Here is a 24,482-nt window from a genome sequence, read left to right as displayed (position 1 = left end):
TATTTGAGTGAAGTAGGTAGATGTGAAATGTCTAGAAAGAAGGAGAGAAACCCACGTTTGATTACCACCTTTGTTCTAAGCATAGTGTGAGAAGATGAAGAGCTTGAATATGAGGATATTTGGGTATTAGCTTTTATAGGAGCAGTTTTCAGACTTTGTCCCTTGGAAGCCTTTGTAGGTGCCTCAAGGGCTGAAATTGAGGTATGGGGGCTAAGGAGGGCAGTGTTAGATGTCCTCTTCTTCTTTTTTTTTTTTTTTTTTTTTTTTTTGGAGACGGAGTCTTGCTCTGTTGCCCGGGCTGGAGAGCAATGGCGTGATCTCGGCTCACTGCAGCCTCCGCCTCCTGGGTTCAAACACTTCTCCTACTTCAGTCTCCCGAGTAGCTGGGACTACAGGTGTGTGCCACCACATCTGGCTAATTTTTGTATTTTTTGTAGGGACGGGGTTTCGCCATGTTGGCCAAGCTGGTCTCAAACTCTTGACCTCAGGTGATCTGCCCACCTCAGCCTCCCAAAGTGCTGGGGATTACAAGTGTGAGCCACTGCACCTGACCCTCTTCGTCTACTTTTAAAATAATTTATTCAGTGTTTATGCTGAATCTCTATTTGTGAAGCAGTTTGTCGTACGCTAGGGGTATAGCAGCAAACAAGACAGATAAGGTTCTTAAAATTCTTGTGAGGAGAAACATGGCAAATACCTAACGAAAAATGAGTGACTGAGAGGGGATCATGTAGGGACACTGGTAATATTCTTTCTCTTGATCTGGGTGCCGGGTATATGTGTTCAGTTTGTAAAAGAAACACACACTGAATAGTTTTCTGAATATATATCCATATTCTTTCTTAAAGTGTATGTATTGAGTATATTTCAAGAAAGAAATAAAACAAATTTTAATTAAAAAAATAAGATGCTTAGGTCAGGTTTTCTCAACCTCAATGTTACTGACATTTTGGGCTAGATGAATCTTTTTTTTTTTCCTCCCACCATGACACTGATGAGGAAGATAGTTTTTTGTACTGGGAGCTGTCCTGTGCATTATAGGTTATTCGGGAGCTCCCCTCTACCCACTAGGTGGTAGCAGTGAAAACCAAGTATGTCTCTAAATCCTGCCAGATACATGTGGCAGGCAGCAGTGCTCCCTTTCGAGAACCACTAGGTTAAATGATCCATAAGCTTCTTTCAGCTCTGCTGTCTGTAACCTAATGAAAATTGCTTATGTGTTGGTGTCATGTGGGGGATAAAGAAATAAAAGAAGTTGCTTCCTGAGTACTAGGTTATTGTGCTTCTTCGATAAATCTTTATTTTTTAAAAAGTAATTCATTTTAGAGAAATTCCTAACTCAAGCTTGAAACTCACAAAATTGTTAAATAAGAATAATACTGATTTACAAAAATAAACATTCCTTCAAATAAAACTTCAGATTTAAGGTGTTTGCATGTTGAATTATATCGAGCATAGATTATGTCACTTTATAGAAGAATCTAGTTACGTTAGACTTCATAAATACTCAGGTGAGGGCAGTTAGGTTTGAGAGCAGTAACTGTGGAGCCTGGATGTTTAGATTTGGAAGAGATTCCAGTGGGATGAAGGAGTGTTACTTTATAATGTGTCCCCGAGACAAGATTGGGGAGCCAGACCCTTCACTTCTAGAGCATCCTGGTGGATGTTGTTTCGTGTTTTCCAGTTCTAGAATGGCAGTTTTTATTTAAAATTACCCAACTGAGGCTGGATGCAGTGGCTCATGCCTATAATCCCAGCACTTTGGGAGGCTGAGGCAGGCGGATCACTTGAGCTCAAGAGTTAAAGACCAGCCTGGCCAACATGGCGAAACCCCGTCTCTACAAAAAATACAAAAATTAGCCAGGTGTGGTGGCGGGCACCTGTAATCCCAGCTACTTGGCAGGCTGAGGCAAGAGAATTGTTTAAGCCCAGGAGGCAGGGGTTGCAGTGAGCCAAGATTGCGTCACTGCACTGCAGCCTGGGTGACAGAGCAACATTCTGTCTCAAAAAATTTAAAAAAACAAATAAATTACCCAACTGAAAAGACTAAACAAAGTTATGTGTTAGTATTGCAGAGATGTTTCAGGTTAAAGTGGGGAGAATGGGAAAGAGAAGAGAAACAATCATAGTATGAGGTTAGGCTTCAAATATTGTGGTGACTGGCCGGGCGTGGTAGCTCACACCTGTAATCCCAGCACTTGGGAGGCCAAGGCGGGCGGATCACCTGAGGTCAGGAGTTGGAGACCAGCCTGGCCAACATGGTGAAACCCCATCTCTACTAAAAATAGAAAAATTAGCCAGGTGTGTTGGTGCGTGCCTGTAATCCCAGCCACTCGGGAGTCTGAGGCAGGGAGAATTGCTTGAACCTGGGAGGCAGAGGTTTCAGTGAGCCGAGATTGTACCACTGCACTCCAGCCTGGGCGACAGAGCGAGACTCTATCTCAAAAAACAAAACGAAACAAAACAAAAAACCAAATATTGTGATGATCTAAGATAGGCTTTGATAAATTGGCTCAAGATATATCTATGTTAAAGTCACGTATCAGTATATAGGAACTGATTTACAAAAAAGTTAGTTGTATTATTTGACACTTGAAGCCTCCAAGGATAAGTCTATAGTATTTATATATTCTCATTACCTCTGCTTCACTACAGATGCCTTTGCTCTTAACATCATGTAAAAGGAGTAAATTCTTTATTTTGCTTTGATATAAAGATATTTAGTCTCTAAGTTGCAGTACCCCTAAACTTTGGAACTGTGTAATGATTCCACTTCAGAGAGCAAATATCTGAGATAACATGCTGTGTTTAAGATATTTAAGAGAAATTAGCATCTTTTATACATGAAGATATATTTGATATATTTCACAGGAAGTATCTGTGTTGTTACAAATTGTTGAGTTTGGCGCTGTGTACTGCTTAGATTTGAAACTAGCAATTGGGTATTTACTAAAGTCAACCTAATGTCTCAATTTTTCTTAGGTAAGAAAGCAAACTTAGGTAAAAATGCAAGCATGAACACACAACATGGACCAGCAACAGAAGTTGCTGTAGAGACAACCACACCCAAACAAGGACAGAACCTATGGTAATGTGAGCATTCATCTGGTTGCTCTTTCTTTTTCCTTTTAATTGTTAAGGAAGAAAGTATTTAGTATAGTGATGCCAGTGAGTTAATAATTATTTGCTCAGGATACTTTGTGTGACTGATATTTTGGATATCAAAACTTCTTGCATTAGCAGACCTGATTTTTTGTTAAGAAGATACTTGTTTTTTTAAGGGTTGGAATTTTGATTTTTCCCCCCTGTAATATAACTTTGTATATTATGTGATAGATCTTATATAGCAGTAGAAATGTAGCTTAAATTTGGTTGGGAATAGAAGTATTTAAGATTTTCCTTAAATTTTATTAATTAACAAATTGTATGCATAGCTATTCGTTTCCTTTATGCGCATTTCTGCTTTTAGGCAGCGAGCTAGGTTTTAGAGGATCCATTCTACGGCTTTAACTGTGATCACCTGTGATTTAATGACCTTTCATTTTTGAATTTTGGGTATAGGTTTACTCTCTGGAGGGAAAGGGACAAGTATGCCAATTAACTTTATAAAATTTCATATAATATTTTAATAGGAACCATATTGGCTCTGGTGTCCTAGTACAGAATTAACATTAGGCATCATGAAAATAGTAAATTACTTATTCTACTTCTAGATAGTAGATTGTGAACACATTTGGAATTCTGTTCTCCCAAGTCCCACCACCAACTCTAGATCCCTTGCTTAGTGTTTGATTTTGAATTTTTTTTTTTTTTCAGAGTTATCAGGTCTCTTTTGCCCCTACAGGTTTTTATGTGATAGTCAAAAGGAGCTGGATGAGTTGCTAAACTGTCTTCACCCTCAGGGAATAAGAGAAAGTCAACTTAAAGAGAGACTAGAGAAGAGGTAAGAGGTTTTCATCTTACTCCTCACATCTTACTTCTCTTTAGCATTGGATATAAATATCTGAGGGTTTTTTTTCTTATCCATTTAAGTTACTAAAGTAAAATATTTTAAATGTGTAACCGTTTTGTGTTCATATTGCCTGGTATTTTCTTGGCATATTATGCTTATTGGAAAAATATACCTTTGGCCATCTATATATAGAGTAGCAGGATTATTATGCGCTAAAGAACAGGTGCCAGCACCAAGCTGTGAGCCTCATGGTTGTCAGACAGCTTTGCAGATGCAGGCCCAGATGGGTGGGTGTCCAGAAGTATTCTATCAATATTCAGAAGAGCCAAAAGGTGGAAACAATGGCAATGACTATCAACTGATGGAATGGATAAATAAAAGTTAGTATATATCCAGGCCTTGTGCGGTGGCTCACATCTGTAATCCCGGCACTTTGAGAGGTAAAGGCAGGCCAGTGTCTTGCATCCAGGAGTTTTGAGACCAGCCTGGGCAACATAGGGAAACTCCGTTTCTACAAAAAAAAAACAAAAAACAAAAATTATCTTGGGTGTGGTGGTTTGTGTATGTAGTCTTAGCTACTTGGGAGGCTGAGCTGAGTTGATCACTTGAGCCCAGGAGGCGGAGGTTGCATTGAGCCAAGATCATGCCCGTGCACTCTGGCCTGGGTGAGAGAGCGAGACGCTGTCTCATACAAAATGAAACAAAAAAACCCCCAAAATTTAGTATATTCAAATAGTGGAATATTATTTAGCCACAAAAAGAAATGAAGTACTGTTCTGTGCTACAACATGAATGAACCTAGAAAACATGCTAAGCAAAAGAAGTCAGACATCAAAGGCCATGTGGTGTATGATTCCATTCAAATGAAACATCTAGAATAGGCAAATCTATTTCAAACAGAAAGTGGATTAGTGGTTGCCAGAGGATAGGGGAAGGGAAGAATAGGAGTGATGATTGCTAACAGGTAAGAGATTCCTGCTTGGGGTGATGAAAATGTTTTGGAATTACATGTGTGGTTCTACAACAAAAAACTGAAGTACATGCTTCAAGTTGGTGAATTTCATGTCATATGAATTAAAAAGAATCAAAAAACCCTGTTCTGTCTACAAAGTAGCATCAAATTTGCGACTGCCATATTTGTTGTAGACATTATTTCTATCAAAGCCAGGACAAGATTTTGGCTTAATGCCACCTCTCATTTCTGACTCTGTGCTCAATTTCATGGTTGAATTTAGGTTTGATGGAAGAGAGAAGGAAAATATGATTCAGTACATACTCTACACCATTGCCAGACTTTTGCGAAGGACAATAGGTACATTATATTGATGTTAGCCCACTGCTTAATGTGTAAATTAAGTAAAATTGTATTCAGAATTGTGTTGTCTGAATACAGATGTGTCTAGGCAAATTAAGAAAGACAGAGGAGGGCCGGCCGCGGTGGCTCACGCCTGTAATCCCAGCACTTTGGGAGGCAGAGACAGGTGGATCACAAGGTCAGGAGTTCGAGACCAGCCTGGCCAACATGGCAAAACCCTGTCTCTACTAAAAGTACAAAAATTAGCCAGGCATGGTGGCGGGTGCCTGTAGTCCCAGCTACTAGGGAGGCTGAGGCAGGAGAATCGCTTGAACCCGGGAGGTGGAGGTTGCAGTGAGCCAAGATCGCACCACTGCACTCCAGTCTGGGCAACAGAGCGACATTCCATCTCAAAAACAAAACAAAAAAAAAGACAAAGGAAAATGTCGGTATACAGAGCCACAAAGAAATATAGTTCTATGATGTTCCTTCTCTTTGGGCAGAGCATTTGATAGCTATGTGTGTTGAATTGAAAAGACCTGTTTTGTTCACTAAATATGAAGATCGAATCCTTCCATTAAAAGCTTAGAAGTGGCTGGGTGTGGTGGTGCACACCTGTAATCCTAGCAGTTTGGGAGGCCTAGGGGAGAGGATCACTTGAATTGAAATCAGGAGTTTGAGACCAGCCTGGGCAACATAGCAAGACCCCATCCCTACAAAAAATTAAAAATTTAGCCAGGTGTGGAGGGGGTATTCCTGTAGTCCCAGCTGTAGGCTCAGGTTGGAGGATTGCATGAGTCCAGAAGTTTGAAGGTGCAGTGAGCTGTGATGGCACCTTTGCACTCCAGCCTGTGTGACAGAGCAAGACCCTGTCTCGGGGAAAAAAAAAAAAAAAAGAAAAAAGAAAAAACACCAGGGAGAGGTGAAAGAGATCTAAGTAAGTTTTCTAGAAATAAAACATGTTAAGTAATTGAAATTTGAAGAACATCTTCAAAAGTTTGTTTCTTTCCCCATTCTCTTGTCCCAAATCTTCTAGGTACCAGGACATTATTCACTCTATTCATCTAGCACGGAAGCCAAATTTGGGTCTAAAATCCTGTGATGGCAACCAGGAGCTTTTAAACTTCCTTCGTAGTGATCTCATTGAAGTTGCAACAAGGTTACAAAAAGGAGGACTTGGATATGTGGAAGAAACATCAGAATTTGAAGCCCGGGTAAGAATATAAGAAAATCCCCCTTAGATTACTCATGGCAACTCAATCTGAAGTTCTTCCCTGGTGCTGTTCTTGACTTCCCAACATGACCCTCCTGGAAATCAGATGTTTGGATTTGTCTTGGAAGACATGTATGGAACCAAAAATACCTTATGTATATGTATTTTTTCCTTGTTATCTTTTGCTGCTATCCAGAAAAACTTAGTAATTGGCTTACAACCTTGGTATGAAAAGAGCTTCGCTACTAAGGTGAATGAAAACTGGTTGTAGAGGCTCCAGTCGTATAGCATCATTTAACATCTTTACCTTGCGATGCCTGTGCTTTCAGGTGTGAAACATGCTTGCATATCCTGCACTTGCCCATTCTTTACACTCAGTCAGCTCAGATTTCTATTTATGTTGGGCATCACTCATGTTGTCTAGTGCGCTGTCATTATAGTCCTGTCCTTTATTGCTCAGAGGGACCCTTAAGTGGTATAGGTGAAACTTTTCAAAAGATCCCGTACCCCGTAACAGGTAGGTTTAGGTATCAAAGATTGGTGAATAGTATCCATCAATTATTATTGTAAACCGTTTTTTACTGATTTTAAATCAATAAGTCCACATAATTCTAGACATATTAATATTTGTGGGTCTTTTCAAATTCCTCATGCGCTATGATGTTTTGTCTTTTTTTTCTTTTTAAAGAAATGAAGTCCCCTCTGTTACCCAGGCTGAAGTACAGTGGCACAGTCATTGCTCACTGCAGCCTCAAATTCCTGGGCTTAAGTGATTCTCCCATCTCAGGTTTCCAAGTAGCTGGGACTACAGGTATAAGCAACCATGCCTGGCTGATTTTTAGAATTTTTTTGTAGAGACGGGGCATGTTGGCTCACGTCTATAATCCCACCACTTTGGGAGGCTAAGGCAGGAGGATTGCTTGAGCCCAGCAGTTCGAGACCAGCCTGGGCAACATAGCAAGACCCTGTTTCACACACAAACACATGGAAATTTTTGTAGAGACAAAATCTCACTATGTTGCCCTGGCTGATCTCAAACTCCAGGCTTCATGAGATCCTCCTACCTCAGCCTCTCAAAATGCTAGGATTATAGGCATGAGCCACCTCACCCAGCCAACATATGTGCTCTTACAGTTTTGTGATTTTTATGAACAGTTTCATTTGCATTCCCCCATGCCATTTTTCCTGATTTATAAGTACTTTTCAACTATTTTAGCTTGTTTTTCTTTGCTATTGGAATAAGCAAATAATATGTGTATCTTACATATGCACATTTTTTCTCTTTAATTAATCTCGTGATGAATTCTTGGTACATTTCCTGGGGAAAAGGATTTAAACATCTTTATGGTTCTTAATGATTTTTTTTAAAAGAATTATTGAACCCAAAGGATCTTGCAGGTTTCAGATGTTACATGTTTACTTTTTTGTGTGGCAAATGTTCATTAATTGCCTACTTTGTGCCAAATTCAGACCTATATCTTGCTGACATTAGGTTGTCATTTTTCTTAGTTTTCTTTGTGACTATTAAAATGTTATCTTCTAATTGGCATGTCTTGTGTGATTGACAAGATAGTGTTTAAGGACATTTTTTATTTCTTTTCTTTTTATTTTTAAATTAATTGATCTTTTAAGAGATAGGTCTTGTTCATGCGGGCGCGGTGGCTTATGCCTGTAATCCCAGCACTTTAGGAGGCCAAGGTGGGCAGATCACTTGAGGTCGGGAGTTCGAGACCAGTCTGACCAGCATAGAGAAAAATACTAAATACTAAATACTAGTCTCTACTAAAAATACAAAAATTAGCTGGGTATGATGGCACATGCCTTTAATCCCAGCTACTCGGGAGGCTGAGGCAGAAGAATCGCTTAAACCCAGGAGGCGGAGGTTGCAGTGAGCTGAGATCGCGCCATTGCACTCCAGCCTGGGCGACAAGAGCAAAACTCCGTCTCAAAAAAAAAACAACAACAACAAAAAACCAAAAAAAAAAAAAAAAGAGAGAGAGAGATAGGTCTTGTTATATTGCCCAGTCTGAAGTGCAGTGGCTATTCACAGATCATAGCTGACAGCAGCCTCAAACTCCTTCTGCCCCAGTCTCCTGAGTAGCTGGGACTACTGGCATGTGCCACCACACCTGGTTGGGTGCATGATTTTGATGAAGTGATTTAACTTCTGTTTCCTCATCTATCAGGTAGATGTGAAGCTTAAAAAGAGATCAGTGAAGCAGGAGGATCGCTTCAGGCCAGGAGTTTGAGACCAGCCTGCGCAACATAGTGAGACCCTGTCTCTAAAAAGAATTTTAAAAATTAGCCAGGCGTGATGCCATGTACCTGTGGTCCCAGCTAATGGGGAGGCTGAGGCAGGAGGATCACTTGAGCCTGGGAGTTCAAGGCTGCAGTGAGTTGTGATTGCTGCACTTCTGCCTGGGTGACCCAGTGAGACCTATCTCTTTAAAAATAAAAAAAAGGAGATCAAGTTTGTAAAACATACTACCTTACATATAGTTAGTTACATGCTGGAAGCAAGTTACAAATAAGAAAAAAATTTTAAAAAAAACATTAAGATGGAAAGTCAGTAAATTTTTATTTTACTTTCTTAGTGTGTCTTTGTGTTAAAATTGTATTTTACACATAGTAGGCACTCAGTCATTATTGAATGAATCAACTATGTAACTCCTTTATGTGGGGGGCTTCTGCCATTTAGTGGATCCCTTAGCTGGGAAAAGGGAAGTAGTCAAGTACTTTCTTTTTTTTTTTTTCCTGAGACGGAGTCTCGCTGTGTCACCCAGACTGGAGTACAGTAGCACGATCTTGGCTCACTGCAACCTCCTCCTCCCGGGTTCAAGTGATTCTCCTGCTTCCCGAGTAGCTGGGATTACAGGCACGTGCCACCAAGCCTGGCTAATTTTTGTATTTTTAGTAGAGATGGGGTTTTGCCATGTTGGCCAAAGTGGTCTTGAACTCCTGACCTCAGGTGATTCGCCCGCCTTGGCCCCCCAAAATGCTGGGATTACAGGCGTGAGCCACTGCGCCCGGCCAATCAAGTACTTTTAAATGCATGAGCCATGCAGTGAACTGAGGAGCACAGTTAAATTAATGGTATGTGGCTCTTGATTTTGTTTAATGAATGTTATGTGGCATTTGAGTTTAGATTTATTTGAATTTGAGGTTGGATTCCTTTCGTCTTCCTCTTGGCCTTCTCTCAGTCTGGTTTTAAAATCCTTTCCTATAGGTCATTTCATTAGAGAAATTGAAGGATTTTGGCGAGTGTGTGATTGCCCTTCAGGCCAGTGTCATAAAGAAATTTCTCCAAGGCTTCATGGCTCCCAAGCAAAAGAGAAGAAAACTCCAAAGTGAAGATTCAGCAAAAACTGAGGAAGTGGATGAAGAGAAGAAAATGGTAGAGGAAGCAAAGGTATTTTGTTGTTATAAGTTGTAGTTTATGATTCCGTAGATGAGTTGATTTGGTTTTAAAATAATCTAACCCTATGCATTTTAGCTGCTATAGGCACTGTGCCCTGAGTGAGTGTTTTTTTGTGTGTGTGTGTTTTTTTTTAATCACTTTCTACCCCTTCTGTGGTTTTCACACTGGCCTGTGGAGTGCAGCCCTGCTTCTTGGTCATTGGGTGGTGGTCACAGTGGATGTGGCCTTCCCACCTTTACCAGAGTTTACTTTTTTTTGTTTTTTTTGTTTGTTTGTTTGTTTTTTGAGATGGAGTCTCGCTCTGTCACCAGGCTGGAGTGCAGTGGTGCAATCTCAGCTCACTACAACTTCCGCCTCCCAGGTTCAAGCAATTCTCCTGCCTCAGCCTCCCGAGTAGCTGGGACTACAGGTGCGTGCCACCACGCCCAGCTAATTTTTGTATTTTTTAGTAGAGACGGGGTTTCACCATGTTGGCCAGAGTGGTCTTGATCTCTTGACCTTGTGATCTACCCGCTTCGGCCTCCCAGTGTGCTGGGATTACAGGCGTGAGCCACCACTCCTGGCCTACCAGTTTACTTTCTTTTTTAAAAAGGTGGTGGTGACTTTTAAACACATTAACAATTTGTTTATTTAATTTTTAGATACACGGTTTTGCTCTTGTGTAAGCTGGTATGCGGTGATTTGCTTATAACTCACTGTAACCTTGAACTTCTGGCCTCAAGCTATCCTCCCACCTTGGCCTCTCAAAGTTTGATTATAAGCGTGAGCCACTGCGCCCAGCCATGCTTGCTCTAGATATTTTTTAAATTTTGGTAAAAATATGCATAACATACAAATTTACTTTTTTTTTTTTTTTTTGGAGAAAGAGTCCCACTCTTGCCTAGGCTGGAGTGTAGTGGCATAATCTCAGCTCACTGCAACCTCTACCTCCCAGGCTCAAGCAATTCCCCTGCCTCAGCCTCCCAAGTAGCTGGAATTACAGGTGCATGCCACCATGCCTGGCTGATTTTTGTATTTTTTGTAGAGACGGGGTTTCACCATGTTGGGTAGGTTGGTCTCGAACTCCTGACTTCAGGTCATCTGCCCACCTCAGCCTCCCAAAGTACTGGGATTACAGGTGTGAACCACCACGTCCAGCCCAAATTTACCATTTTTATGTGTTCGATTCTGTGGCATTAAGTATATTCACGTTGTTTTGCAACCATCACCACCATCAGCCTTCAAAACTTTTTCATACACTTCTGACACCAAATACATGGGTTTTTACCACACTAAGCAACTCTCTAGTTCTCTGCTGATACCAACTACTCTTAAAATTCAGTTTAATTCTGACTCTTTCTACTTGGAGTTTGTGTCAGATCCTGCAAGTTAAAGTGCTCAGTCCCACAAGACTATTCTCACTTCAGATGCCAGTCGCAAGCCCCACGTTGCCACCTGTACCATCTATACATTGAGGATTCTCACGACCCTCTCCTTAAGTATGATAATTTGCTAGAATGCCTGACAGAACCCGGGAAAGCATTTTACTTAGGTTAACCGGGTCATTTTGAAGGATACTACTCAGGAACAGCCAGATGGATGAGACGTGTGGAACAAGGAAGGTGGCGGAGCAGGGGTACGTGGGGCTTTCACGTGTTCTCTGAACACTCCTTCCTTCCAGCTTCTGAGTGTGTTACCTGAAGCTGATCAGATCTTGTTCCAGTATCTTCGTAGAGCTTAATCTCCGAAGTCTCCCCTCCTCTTGCCTTTCAGGAGCTTGTGGGTAGGGCTGAACATTCCAGTCTTCTAATCATCTGGTCTTTCTGGTGGCCAGCCCCATAACTAGAGGTCTCATTGAAAGCCTCATTAGCATAAATTTAGGTGTGATCCAAAGGGGCTCCTCTGAATAACGAAAGACACTCCTATTAAGGTTTTATTCTGCGGAGAAGGACCAAATATATTTATTATATCATGTCTCTATGTACCACATTTTGTTGATCCACTCACTTGGGTTGCTTCCGTCTTTTGGCTATTGGGAATAATGTTGCTGTGAACATGAATGTACAAATGAGTCCCGGCCAGGCGTGGTGGCTCACGCCAGTAATTTCAGCACTTTGGGAGGCTGAGGTGGGCAGATTACCTGAGGTCAGGAGTTTGAGACCAGCCTGGCCAACATGGTGAAACCTCATCTCTACTAAAAATACAAAAATTAGCCAGGCGTGGTGGCGCACACCTGTATTCCCAGCTACTAGGGAGGCTGAGGCAGGAGAATTGCTTGAACTCAGGAGGCTGATGCTACAGTGAGCAGAGATGGAGCCACTGCACTCTACTCTGGGCAACAGAGCAAAACTCCATCTCAAAAAAACAAGAAAAACAACCAAAAAAGCCAAATATTTGAGTCCCTGCTTCTAATTTTTTTTCACTGTATACCCAGTAGTGGGATTGCTGGATCATATGGTAATACAGTGTTTAACTTTTTGAGGAACCACTGTATGGTTTCCTATAGTGACTGTACGATTTTACATTCTCTCCAGCAACTCATGAGGGTTCTGGTTTTTCCACATTCTCGCCAATACTTTTTTTTTTTTTTTTTTTTTTTTTTGAGACAGTCTCTGTCGCTGAGGCCGGAGTACAGTGGTGTGATCTTGGCTCACTGCAAACTCCCCTGGGTTCAAGCGATTCTCCTGCCTCAGCTTCCCAAGTAGCTGAGACTACAGGCGTGCACCACCACTCCTGGCTAATTTTTTTTTGTAGTTTTAGTAGAGACGTGGTTTCACCATGTTGGCCAGACTGGTCTCAAACTCCTGACCTCAGGTGGTCCGCCGGCCTTGGCCTCCCAAAGTGCTGGCATTACAGGCCTCAGCCACCACGCCCAGCCTTTGCCAATACTAATGTCCTGTTTCTTTAATAGTATCCATCCTAATGGATATGAAGTTGTATCTCATTGTGGTTTTGATTTGTTTTTCTCTAATGATTTATGATGTTGAGCATCTTTTCATGTGCTTATTGTCCATTTGTCTACCTTATTTGGAGAAATATATATTCAAGTCCTTTGCCCATTTTTAAATTGGATTTTTTGTTGTTGAGTTGTAGGAGTTGTTTATATGTCCTTGATAATAACCCTTTTTCAGATGCATGATTTGCAAATATATTCTCCAGTTCCATGGGTAGCCTTTTCATTCTGTTGATAGTGTCCTTTGCATACAAGCATTTCATTTGCATGGAGTCTAACTTAACCTATTTTTTTTCATTGTTGCCTCCACTTTTGGTGTCATGTCCAAGAAATCATTGCCAGATTCAGTGTCTTGAACGTTTCTTTCTCTTGTATTTTTCTAGATATTTTATAGTTTAACTTTTACATTTAGGTCTTTGATCATTTGAGTTAATTTTTGTCAGTGGTAGAAGGTAAGGCTTCAGCTTCATTTTTTTCATATTAGATACCCAGTTTCCTCACTTTTTATTTTTAAATGTAGCATGCTTTATTATTGTAAGTGAATAAAATGAGAGGTAAGTAAAATATATAACTCCCACCCTAGTTTCACTGCCCAAGGATGTCACTTTTTTAATAGTTTGGTGTCCTTTTTATGTATATACAAAGATTTGTTGGATTTATTAAAAGTGGAAACTTATACTGTGCACAATAGTCTTCAGTTTCTCACTTACCAGTATATTCTAAACATCTGTCCCCTCCGTCCTGTTAGTCCACACAGATCTACCTGATGTCATATTTGCTCTTTTCTGATTTTATTGCGTTTCTTTAGAAACGGGTCTCTACTGTCCATGCTGGAGTGCAGTGGTGCAGTCATGGCTCGCTGCAGCCTCAAACTCCTGGGCTCAGGCGATCCTCCCACCTTAGCCTGCCCTGAGTACCTGGGATTATAGGCGAGTGTCACCATGCCCAGCTAATTTTTAAATTTTTTATAGAGACGGGGCCTTGCTGTGTTGGCCAGGCTGGTCTTGAACTCCTGGGCTGAAGTGATCCACCCACCCTGGCCTCCCAAAGTGCTGGGATTACAGGCATGAGCCACCTCGCCCAGCCACATTTGGTCTTTTAATTTTGTGTTACTTATTAATAAATATGAAACTTAATAGAATAGCAGCTCCATTTTTGTCTGTTTTGTGTATTAGATTTCTGCTTAAGATTACTTGTGAAGAAAAGAATTTGAGAACACTACATTATGGGAGAGGTCCTAAACATTATTTAGTGAGGAATATTGTCCCTAATTTTAGATTTGCCTCTCCCTGCCTTCTTTCCTTTTTTTTCACAAAGATCTGGTAAAGCCCTGCTTGTGCCAGTCACTAGTAAGTTTGGAGGTTTTACAGAGATGAGTAAAAAAGCCTTAAGTTCAGGACCAGGTGCGGTGGCTCACGCCTGTAATCCCAGCACTTTGGGAGGCTGAGGCGAGCGGATCTTGAGGTCAGGAGTTCGAGACCAGCCTGGCCAACATGGTGAAAACTGGTCTCTTCTAAAAAAAAAAAAAAAAAAAAATACGCACAGACACACACACACACACACACACACACACACACACACACACAACGTGAGTGTGGTGGCGCGAGCCTGTAGTCCCAGCTACTCAGGAGGCTGAGGCATGAGAATCACTTGAGCCCAGGAGGTAGAGGTTGCAGTGAGCCGAGATCGCACCAGTGCACTCCAGCCTGGCAACAGAGCGAGACTCTGTCTCAAAAAAAAAAAAAAGCCTTAAGTTCTTGCCTTCAGGGAACTCAATTTGAGTGTGAGAGACCGGCAGGGGACGCTTACTGTGGTGTGACCAGTAATGATGAGAAACAGCAGTACTCAGGCTCACTGTGAGGGATACCCAGGGCACACTAGAGAAAACTTACCAGAGGGAAGAGAGGATGGGTTTTGAAGAATGTGTAGGAGTGGATCAGGTCATGGGAGGGACAGCATAGGCCTTTTCAGATTGAACTGAAATTGGGCTCTTTGTCACTGACAGCTGGTTCTTGTTTGTCCTCCGCATTTACATAGAGTGAGTCTGCTGTCCTTTCCAAAGCTTATCAAATGTTTATACATAGTTGTCATGTTCCCCCTACATTTCTTCCTGAGGCCGAGGATGATATGTGATATGGGGGAGATAATTTTGGATAAGAGGTAAGCAGGGTGGAGAAAGAAAATTCAGTTTAGATAAAGATTTAATTCATGACTTAAGCTGAGACACTTACTATGTGGTGTGTCATTATCTTGCTGGGATTTAGTTTTCACCTTCCTGTGTTTCTTTTATTTTTAAAAATGTCTTTACTTTTTGGGATGGGGTCTCACTGGGTTGCCCAGGCTCTCTGCAGCCTCAGACTCCAGGCTTGTGATCTCCCACCTCACTTTCCCGAGTAGCTGGAACTACAGGTGCCTGCCACCATTCCTGGCTAATTTTTAAATTTTTATTTACTTATTTATTTATTTATTTATAGAGAAGGGGTTTCCCTACATTGCCCAGGCTGATCTTGAACTCCTGGGCTCCAGTGCTCCTCCCATCTTGGCCTCCAAAAGTGCTGGGATTATAGGCGTGAGCCACCATGCCCGGCCTATGCTTATTTTATTTTATTTGTGAGTGAATGAATGAATAACAGGGTCTCACTCTGTCACTCAGGCTCGTGGGTGCAGTGGTGTGATCTTGGCTCACTACAGCCTCAAACTCTTGGGCTCAGGTGTCCTTCTACTTCAGCCTCCCAAGTAACTGGGACCACAGGCATGTGCCACCATACCCGGCTTTTTCTGTATTTTTCTGTAGAGGCAAGGTTTCACCATGTTGCTGGTCTTGAACTCCTGGGCTCAAGTGATCCACCTGCCTTGGCCTCCCAGAGTGCTAGGATTACAGGCAGGAGCCACCGCATCTGGCCCTGTGTTCCTTTTAAATGACTGTGTATAGCGCCTAGGTAACCTTTTAGATGTCTAAGATATTAAACAGTTAACTAGTCTCCTTAGCTAAATCTCTTCTCATTAGGCTTAAGTTTTAGTCTTACTACTACATAGGTTTTGTTTTTAACTCAAGTTCAATACAGAAGAGTCTCTTTCTTGATGTGATCTGTCCAAGAGTCACGTCTGTCCTTTCCATTTCTTTTCCTGCAACAGTGCTTCCTTCTCATTGAGAACTCACCCATCACTGTAGGGTTCTCATTAACTTCTGGAGTACTGTGTTCCACAGTGAAGTAAACTCATTTTAGTTTGTCAGATGAGACTTGTTCTTAGCTTAGTTGGGGAGGAAAATGTGAGAACTTTGCAGGTCCAGACACAGTACATAAATGGAAAGCATGGAAGAGTTTCTTGGAAAATCAACTAGGTTGCCTACTAAGTAGTTCAGCAGTGTTCTGCATTAAAATGGCATTATACCTCGTGGTTCCCTACCAGAGGTCAACTCAGCCACAGCTTTGAAATTTTCCACTGCTCTTTGCTTTGAAGGTTTCCACTTAGCAAGGGCCAAAGTTTTTTCAACTGGCACTAGGCTGTTGCATGAGCTTTTATCAGTCTCTAATCTAGGATTCAGCTTCCTTATTTATAAAAATGGATTGTCTCTCAAATCTCTTTTTGTAATAGTGGTTGATTTCGGTTTTTAATGCTTATTTTGTTTTATTGAATTAAATAGAAAAGACTGATATATTGTTTGGCAAAATCCTGGGTTTTGTTTGATTGTTTACTTTGGTGGCGTTTGTCCGGACATCCTGATTACAGATGCTCCTGAATTTAGGATGGGGCTATGTCCCAATAAACCCATTGTTTGACTTACAGTATTTATAATTTATGATGGTTTTATCTGGGTTTAAACCCTATCATAAGTCGAGGAGCCTGCTGAATGTGTATCACTTTTTTTTTTTGAGATGAAGTCTTGCTCTGTCACCCAGGCTGGAGTGCAGTGGTGCAATCTCGGCTCACTGCAGCCTCCGCCTCCCGGGTTCAAGCAATTCTCCTGCCTCAGTCTCCCGAGTAGCTGGGACTACAGGCACACACCACCACACCCGCCTAATTTTTGTATTTTTAGTAGAGACCAGGTTTCACCATATTTGGCCAGGCTGGTCTCGAACTCCTGACCTTGTGATCCGCCCGCCTCGGCCTCCCAAAGTGCTGGGATTACAGGCGTGAGCCACCACGCCCGGCCGAACGTGTATCACTTTTGCACCATTGTGAAGTCATAGGTTTGACCCATCGTAAGATGGGGTGATTCTGAATAACCAAAATACGGAAGCAGCCCAGGTATCTGTCAGCTGATGAATGGATAAACAGCATGTGCAATGTCTATTCAATGAGATATTGTTCAGCAGTAAAACTGATGAAAGTACTGTTACATGCTTTGCGAATGAACCTAGAAACATGCTCAGTGAAAGAAGCCAGTTACAAGGGCTACCTATTATTGTATGATACTATTTAAAATCTGTTTTTTAAAAAAACGAGGTTAAATAAGCCTATTCCCAAAACACCTTCAAATTTAAAAAAAGTTTTAATGAGGTCAGATGAGCTATTGGATGCTCAGATTTTATAATTCATAGGAAATAGTAAAGAGCAGGACTGCCCATGACTGTTTTCTTCCATACTGTGTGCACTACATGTGAATGTCCACTAGAGGACAGCAAAGCCCATTGGTAGTCATTCCCTGCCAGTTCTCAAGCACTTTTAAAGAACCGAACCTGAAATTCTTACATTGATATTCCATTGAAAAGATTTGGGTTATCCTCTCAAGAAGAGAATCTGCAGTAGTGTCTGTCAGCTCTCTTTTTATCAGGGGAGAAGACAGCAAGGCAGCTGTGATTGTGGACCTCAATTTACTGAGGAGCTCTGCAAAAGTAAGGAAGGAGATTGCTGTTTTTCAAAGCAGATGTTGAAATATCTACAACAGAGTCAGTCAGTTTCCAGTTGAACTTTAGCAGCTTCTTAAATGTAGATTTTTGTGTGTGTGTTTATATTACTTATCCTTGTTATTCATAAATTTATACACACAAGGCTCCCTGTGATTCTCTGTTTCTATAGGAAAGAGAAAAAGCAGCCCTGTTCCCCTCATCCCTCTCCCCAGTCTGTGTAGTACCACACTTCGGAACAGAATCAACTGTCTTTGTTCCTTGGCACCTGTATTTTAAAGCCCATGACTTTCCAGGATAACTGGCTGTTTTCCTTTAGGAGATTCATTACTTCACAAGGACTTCTTTGCTTCGGGCAGGGCATTGAAATCCAGCTGTGGTATTGGATTGGTGGTGGTGTGGTAGGTTATTGATTATCTTTTAAATTGGAGTTTTATTAGCTGTCTAAAATTGTTGCATTATAGCATTTACAGCATACAGGTGATCCTATTTTTAAATTATACTGAGTTGTTAGGTGGATTTCCCTAGAAGATGCTTGTCCCCAGTCATCCACCCACTCCACTGCATCTCTGTGTGACCTTTGGCAAGTTTTTTTCCCCCTTTGGAGCCTTTTATAAGAATAAATGGTTTAGATTAGTGAAGTTCTAGGAGGCAAGTGTCCTCAGAATTCTCTCATACTGTCCCCTGTTCCTAGTTCTCTCTCAGTGTCTTTGGTCAGTGTAGTAATGCTGGCCTGGTTTGGTCTCTGTTTAGGTTGCATCTGCACTGGAGAAATGGAAGACAGCAATCCGGGAAGCTCAGACTTTCTCCAGGATGCACGTGCTGCTTGGGATGCTTGATGCCTGTATCAAGTGGGATATGTCCGCAGAAAATGCTAGGTGCAAAGTTTGTCGAAAGAAAGGTATATTTAAATCAAATTTGCTTATGTGGGTATATTAGGGAGTAGGAGTTCTATTCCCAAGATCTTCATTTCTACCCAAAAGAATTTTGTGTACACAGAATATAAGTGTGGTATAGATTTTACTCTCCTGCAGGTCTGTAACATGCCAGTCTTTGAAATGTCGTGCCAGGGAATCAGAGCAGGCCCTTTGTTCCTCAGTTTAGAGCATAACATAAAAGCAATTGATCTCTTCAATCTTCTGATTTTCTACAGAAAACAAAATTAGTTAATCCTTGTAACTATTTTAGTTAGTTTAGTTTTAAATCCTTTGATTGGCTCAGAACTTTAGTCATCTGTGAAGTAAGATATGTGCTTTCAGCAGGAGGCAGTCCGGGTACAGAGGGTGGCATGCAGTCTCATATGTGCAAAAGGAACTTCATGGTTAGAAGCCCCTTACTGATTGGCTTTTCAGTGGCTAGAGTTATTTTCTGAGTTAGGTTAGAGATGAAAAGATCTACGTAAAATCATTCAGTTGCTGTAAAGCGTTCAGTCGCTCTAGAATGAAGGTTGGAAGGAGAGATGACCATATTAAGTTGACTCAGCACAACACTTTTTCAAATGTAAGAAACCACATGGTTTAAGGGAACCCATCAGGGGCCGGGCGCGGTGGCTCACGCCTGTAATCCCAGCACTTTGGGAGGCTGAAGCAGGAGAATCACTTGAACCCAGGAGGCGGAGGTTGCAGTGAGCCAAGATCGCGCCACTGCACTCCAGCCTGGGTGACAGAGCAAGACTCTGTCTCCAAAAAAAAAAAAGAGAGAGAGAGAGAACACTCATCAGGCATAAGTTGAGAAACGTTTGGGGAGGTCGAAAAAGCAGCAAAATTTCCTACTCTCACTTGGGTTTTTTGTGCCTCTTAGTAATTGTTAACTGTTCTGTCATAGCCATGGGTAAGTTTTGGGATATAAATTAGGAGACCCGATTCCCAAATTATCTGTAATCTAAGTTATGCTACATTTCTTTTTAGAAAATGCCTGCATTTACAAAGCAACAACTGGGTAGCATTCTATGGAACATGTCTCCTCGTGTGCCTTGAATTGTAGGGTGATTGCCTCTTCCTTACAGCTCATTGACTGCTGCTGTGCTCCCAACAATGCTATTCACATTTATCTCTCTGCAGGTGAGGATGACAAATTGATCTTGTGTGATGAGTGTAATAAAGCCTTCCACCTGTTTTGTCTGAGGCCGGCCCTCTATGAAGTACCAGATGGTGAGTGGCAGTGCCCAGCTTGCCAGCCCGCTACTGCCAGGCGCAACTCCCGTGGCAGGTGAGAATCTTTTCTTTTAAAAATAATTGAATGAATAAATATGAATAGCTGTTATAATTAAGCTTGAGTTATTCAAACAGAATGAATCTAAGGAGCTTTAAGTTCATCTTTTGGGTACAGAGCCTGATCATTTACAGTACTTCAATAGGAGCTCAAAGGACTGAGCTAATTTTAGCTGAATGTTGACATTTCTAGTTTTCACTGCCAGCCACATTCTCTGTCTTCTTGATCATACCTTCTTCTCAAGTAATGAAATCTCTCTCTCTGCCTTTAGCCTCCTGTTGCCCACTTCCTGTGTCTTCATGATTACTTCTGCTATCACCCACTGCTAAAAATCTCACACTCATTACCTTCCTTACCGATACATAATGTTTTCTTCCCTATCATGAGTAGAACTTGGGTGTCAACTTGGAAATGAACATCTCTCCCTCATCCTACAAACCCATTAATTTGCCACGATATCAATCCAATGCCCAGATGTTTGATGATCCAGTTTCTTGCTCTCCATTCTCCGTGGTCTCCGCTGTCATTTGTCCCTTCTACATCTGTCACCTGGACTCCTTTGGTGGCTTCTCAACTCCTCTTTCTTATATCACGTCTTCTCCCCTCTTATCCACCCAACTATTGCAACACCAGAGTGCTGTACACAAGGCAAAGATCTGCTCACATTCCTGATCACAAACTTCTAGTCTTCCCATTGCCTCTAGAATAATGTCCCAATTCCTGGCCTCACTTCTGAGACTCTTACACAATACCAGCTTGGGTTTTTATTAGCTTTAGATCCCATATTTGTGTACTTGTTACAGACCGTTTATTGTTCATCCTTGCCTCTTGTGCCTTTCTCCCAGCTGGGAACATTCTCTGCCCAGAATTCCCAGTGGGTAAACTGCCCATGGCTTTGCTAAAATTTCACTGCGCTTTTGAAAAGTGCTTGCATCCTTAGGCTTCATGGTTTCTCCTCTGTGTTCCAGCTGAACCTCCATTCTCTGAAGTAGTATTTTGGTGCATGGATCTTGTCTCTGGTTTTATACATGTCTGTCTCCCATGAGATTATGAATGCTCTGAGAGTAGAGGTGGTGCTTTGTTTTTTATTTGAATCTCAATAAGGCCAAATACCGGGCCTTGTAAAGAGGAGACACCTTGTATTTGCCAAGATAATACTGTTGTTTTCCACACTGAAATTTGGGGTTGTAAAATGTGCAGCTTATAGGTACTCTGGCTTGGGCTTCTTTTTTGAGACGGAGTTTCACTCTTGTTGCCCAGGCTGGAGTACGATGGCACAATCTCGGCTCACTGTAACTTCCACCTCCCAGGTTCAAGCGATTCTGCTGCCTCAGCCTCCCGAGTAGCTAGGACTACAGGCATGCGCCACCACACCCAGCTCATTTTGTATTTTTAGTAGAGATGGGGTTTCTCCATGTTGGTCAGGCTAGTCTCGAACTTCCGACCTTAGGTGATCCGCCTGCCTCAGCCTCCCAAAGTGCTGGGATTACAGGCGTGAGCCACGGTGCCCGGCCTGGGCTTCCTTCTAAGGGGCAGAGCTGTTTGATCCTGACCCCACCTTAATAGTATTAGCAGGTTCTTTTGCGCTCCATCCCAGCTGCACTTAGAGATGAGACGTGTTGCTCTGAAATGGTGGGGCTTTGGACCAGCTGTTCCGAGCTGGGATTACCACTGCTTTGATATTATGGTCATCTGCAAGCTGTTTCAGCTCCTGGAAGGGGGCCATCAAGGTGAAGTCACACCTGTCTGGGCTCTGTTTATTCTTTCAGTCTACCTCAGAGGTGGGGACAGCTTTTAGTAACTGATGTATTACATTATCTGGCTCTTTTTGTGAGACAAAAGAAACAGTGTTTTGTATTGCTTTGTGTGGGGAAGGGTAGGATTGCATTTTGGTCTTAATTTCTGTTGCCTTTGGTATCTTGTCCAAACTCTGTGGCCTGGCAGAAGGAGGCATGAGGCATGCTGTTGAAACTTGGTTTTTCATTTTTATGAAAAACTCTCCTGGCTTACATTCAGGTTCCCTCCCTGTATTATCATACGTTATACATATGTAGTCTGTGAAGAGAAGTTTCCTGATCCCTGTGGGATTTGAGCCCTTCTTAGGACCACTTTGGGCTAAAACTGTGTTCCCTACATTATTTTTTCTACCCACAGGAACTATACTGAAGAGTCTGCTTCTGAGGACAGTGAAGATGATGAGAGTGATGAAGAGGAAGAGGAGGAAGAAGAGGAGGAGGAGGAAGAAGATTATGAGGTGGCTGGTTTGCGATGTAAGTATTTTGTCTGCCTTTGTAGTTGATTTCACAGTCTTCTAAGCTTGGAACGCTTGGAAAGGCTGGCTTGGCAGCAGGTAGTGTGGCCGGCTTGCCCTCTTCCTTTTCTCTCGTGTTGTGACTGTGGCGTAACTTAGCTGCCATGGGTTTAAATGGGTTTCCAAGATGGCGTTTAACTTCCTGCCTGGTGGGAGAGAAGGTGGCTTGATCTCAGTAACATCAACCCACTTGCTCTAAGATTTAGTAGAATTCATGGTCCCAAGTATATTTATGCCAAGGCTGCTGATTCTCAGCCCCTCGGCATATGGGGACAATGGGGAAGGAAGATCTCGGCCCATTGCCATCTCCTGACAGTTCTTTTGGCTGTTGTTTTATCGCTGCTTTCAGAGAGTGACTTTTTCTGTCTGGTTACAGTGATTTTCTCCTCCCTGCAGTGTGCAGGGTTATAGCTTTGCTGGTTTGAAAAGAGACGACTGATTATTTGAAGGCTTAGGTGGAAGGATGTTAGGAAGATTCAGATCTGTTCTCACTAGATGCCAGTAGGAAAAAAGGCATCATCTTTTGTGTTCACCGCATTGACTCTCATTCTCTCATGTTCATTTCTCATGACTGTTGGAGAGTCTGGTGTTTGTGGCTAATGTCCTCCAGTCTAACCTTTCTTTTAGCAGCCTCCCTCTTTCCAAAATACACTTTTTTTTTTTTTTTTTTTTTTTGAGATGGTCTCACTGTCGCCTAGGCTGGAGTGCAGTGGTATGACCTCAGATTACCTCAGTCTCTGCCTCAGCCTCCCGAGTATACAGACACCCGCCACCACACCTGCCTGATTTTTGTATTTTTAGTAGAGATGGAGTTTCACCATGTTGGCCAGGCTGGTCTTGAACTCCTGAGCTCAAGTGATCTGCCTGCCTTGGCCTCCCAGAGTGCTGGGATTACAGGCATAAGCCACTATGCCCGGCCAATACACTTTTCTTTACAGGTTCGTAGAAAACAGACCACAGATCAAAATTCTAATGAGCTTTTGAAGCAGTGGTACAGTTCCCAAGATCATAGCAGCTCTGAATGGTCATACTTGGTATAAGGAGTGAGAGAGAGGATGAGGATGCCTGGCATGACTAGTCTCTTACTGTAGTGAGACTGCCAAAACCTAATGACTTTGGGCTTGCCCGTCTTCTCCTATCCTCCCACTTTCCCCCCCATACTCCAGAGGTGTGATGTGGGATACCTTAAGCTCTCACATATGTATGGGCTCTTTTTGTTTGTTCACTACGCCTGATTTTTCAGGTATCTTAGGGTAAGTGAACAAATGGCCCATCAGTCCTGCATTCAGGGATATCCTCTTCTGTTGGTCAGAGTCAGTGACTTGGGCACACCTTTGGGAACATATTTTTTTTTTGGGGGGGTGGGGGGGATCTTTCTCTGTTGCCCAGGCTAGAGTGCACTGGTATGATCACTGCTCATTGTATCCTCGATCTCTCAGGCTCAAGCAATCCTCCTTACCTCAGCCTCCTGAGTAGCTGGGACTACAGGCACGTGCCACCATGCCCGGCTTTTTTGTAGAGACAGGGTCTTGCCATGTTTCCCAGGCTGGTCTTGAACTCTTGGGTTCAAGTGATCCTCCTGCCTTGGCCTCCCGAAGTGCTGAGATTACAAGTATGAGCCACTGCGCCTGATCTCTCTGAGGGCAGATCCTGAATATGGTAGTATACTGATTCTGTTTATTTGTAAGCTAGTGATTGCTTTCCACTTCTACGTTGTAGTTCTCTTTCCAAGGAATTGCTTTTCTAAGTTTCTACGGCCTCAACTTGCCAAAAGGATCTGGGAAGTATTTGGTACTTCAGAGCTTTTTGTCAACTCTATCTTTCAGACCACCAAAGATGTGGTTCCCCAGTGCAGCTCAAGGTTCTAGCACCTAAGCATCAGCTTCTTACCCTTTCTTACTAGCCTGGGCTTGAGCTAGAGACCCTAAAGTAGCCAAGAAAGGGTTATCGTGATCCAGAAATAGAATGGAAAGTAGTGTTTCTCGATTCTTCGTGTCACTGCTTTCTAGACCTCTGTGTCCAGTGTCATCTCCCCACTCCCCAAGGGAAGGTGGTGGAGAGCCTGGAGCTAATCCTCATGACATTGTTTCCCAGGGCTCACTGAGGAATGCCGGTTGGCTTGATGCTGAGCACCTGTGGTAAACCTGAGACACAAGTAGTCTCAGTGCCTTTGTGTGTGTGTGTGTGTGTGTGTGTGTGTGTTTTCTTTTGTGAGATGGAGTTACACCCTTGTTTCCCAGGCTGGAGTGCAGTGGCGTGATCTCAGCTCACTGCAACCTCTGCCTCCCAGGTTCAAGCGAT

At 42.4% G+C, this 24,482-nt stretch overlaps 1 protein-coding gene across 2 annotated transcripts in view; it reads left to right on the top strand.

The window, feature by feature from the left end:
- BAZ1B (bromodomain adjacent to zinc finger domain 1B) overlaps positions 1 to 24,482 on the top strand; it is an 84,087-nt gene that overhangs the window by 55,122 nt on the left and 4,483 nt on the right. For both annotated transcript variants that reach the window (XM_063708599.1, XM_031012695.3), the window contains exons 10-16: positions 2,983 to 3,088; positions 3,845 to 3,943; positions 6,283 to 6,460; positions 9,686 to 9,868; positions 18,413 to 18,560; positions 19,720 to 19,867; positions 22,025 to 22,140. In XM_063708599.1, coding sequence (XP_063564669.1) covers positions 2,983 to 3,088; positions 3,845 to 3,943; positions 6,283 to 6,460; positions 9,686 to 9,868; positions 18,413 to 18,560; positions 19,720 to 19,867; positions 22,025 to 22,140 — 978 coding nt within the window. The remainder of the gene's footprint in view (positions 1 to 2,982; positions 3,089 to 3,844; positions 3,944 to 6,282; positions 6,461 to 9,685; positions 9,869 to 18,412; positions 18,561 to 19,719; positions 19,868 to 22,024; positions 22,141 to 24,482) is intronic.

This window comes from Gorilla gorilla, chromosome 6 (genome assembly GCF_029281585.2).
Source record: "Gorilla gorilla gorilla isolate KB3781 chromosome 6, NHGRI_mGorGor1-v2.1_pri, whole genome shotgun sequence".
NCBI lineage: Eukaryota > Metazoa > Chordata > Mammalia > Primates > Hominidae > Gorilla > Gorilla gorilla.
Note: the sequence above shows the minus strand (reverse complement) of the source record. Positions and strands in the feature narration are given on the sequence as shown.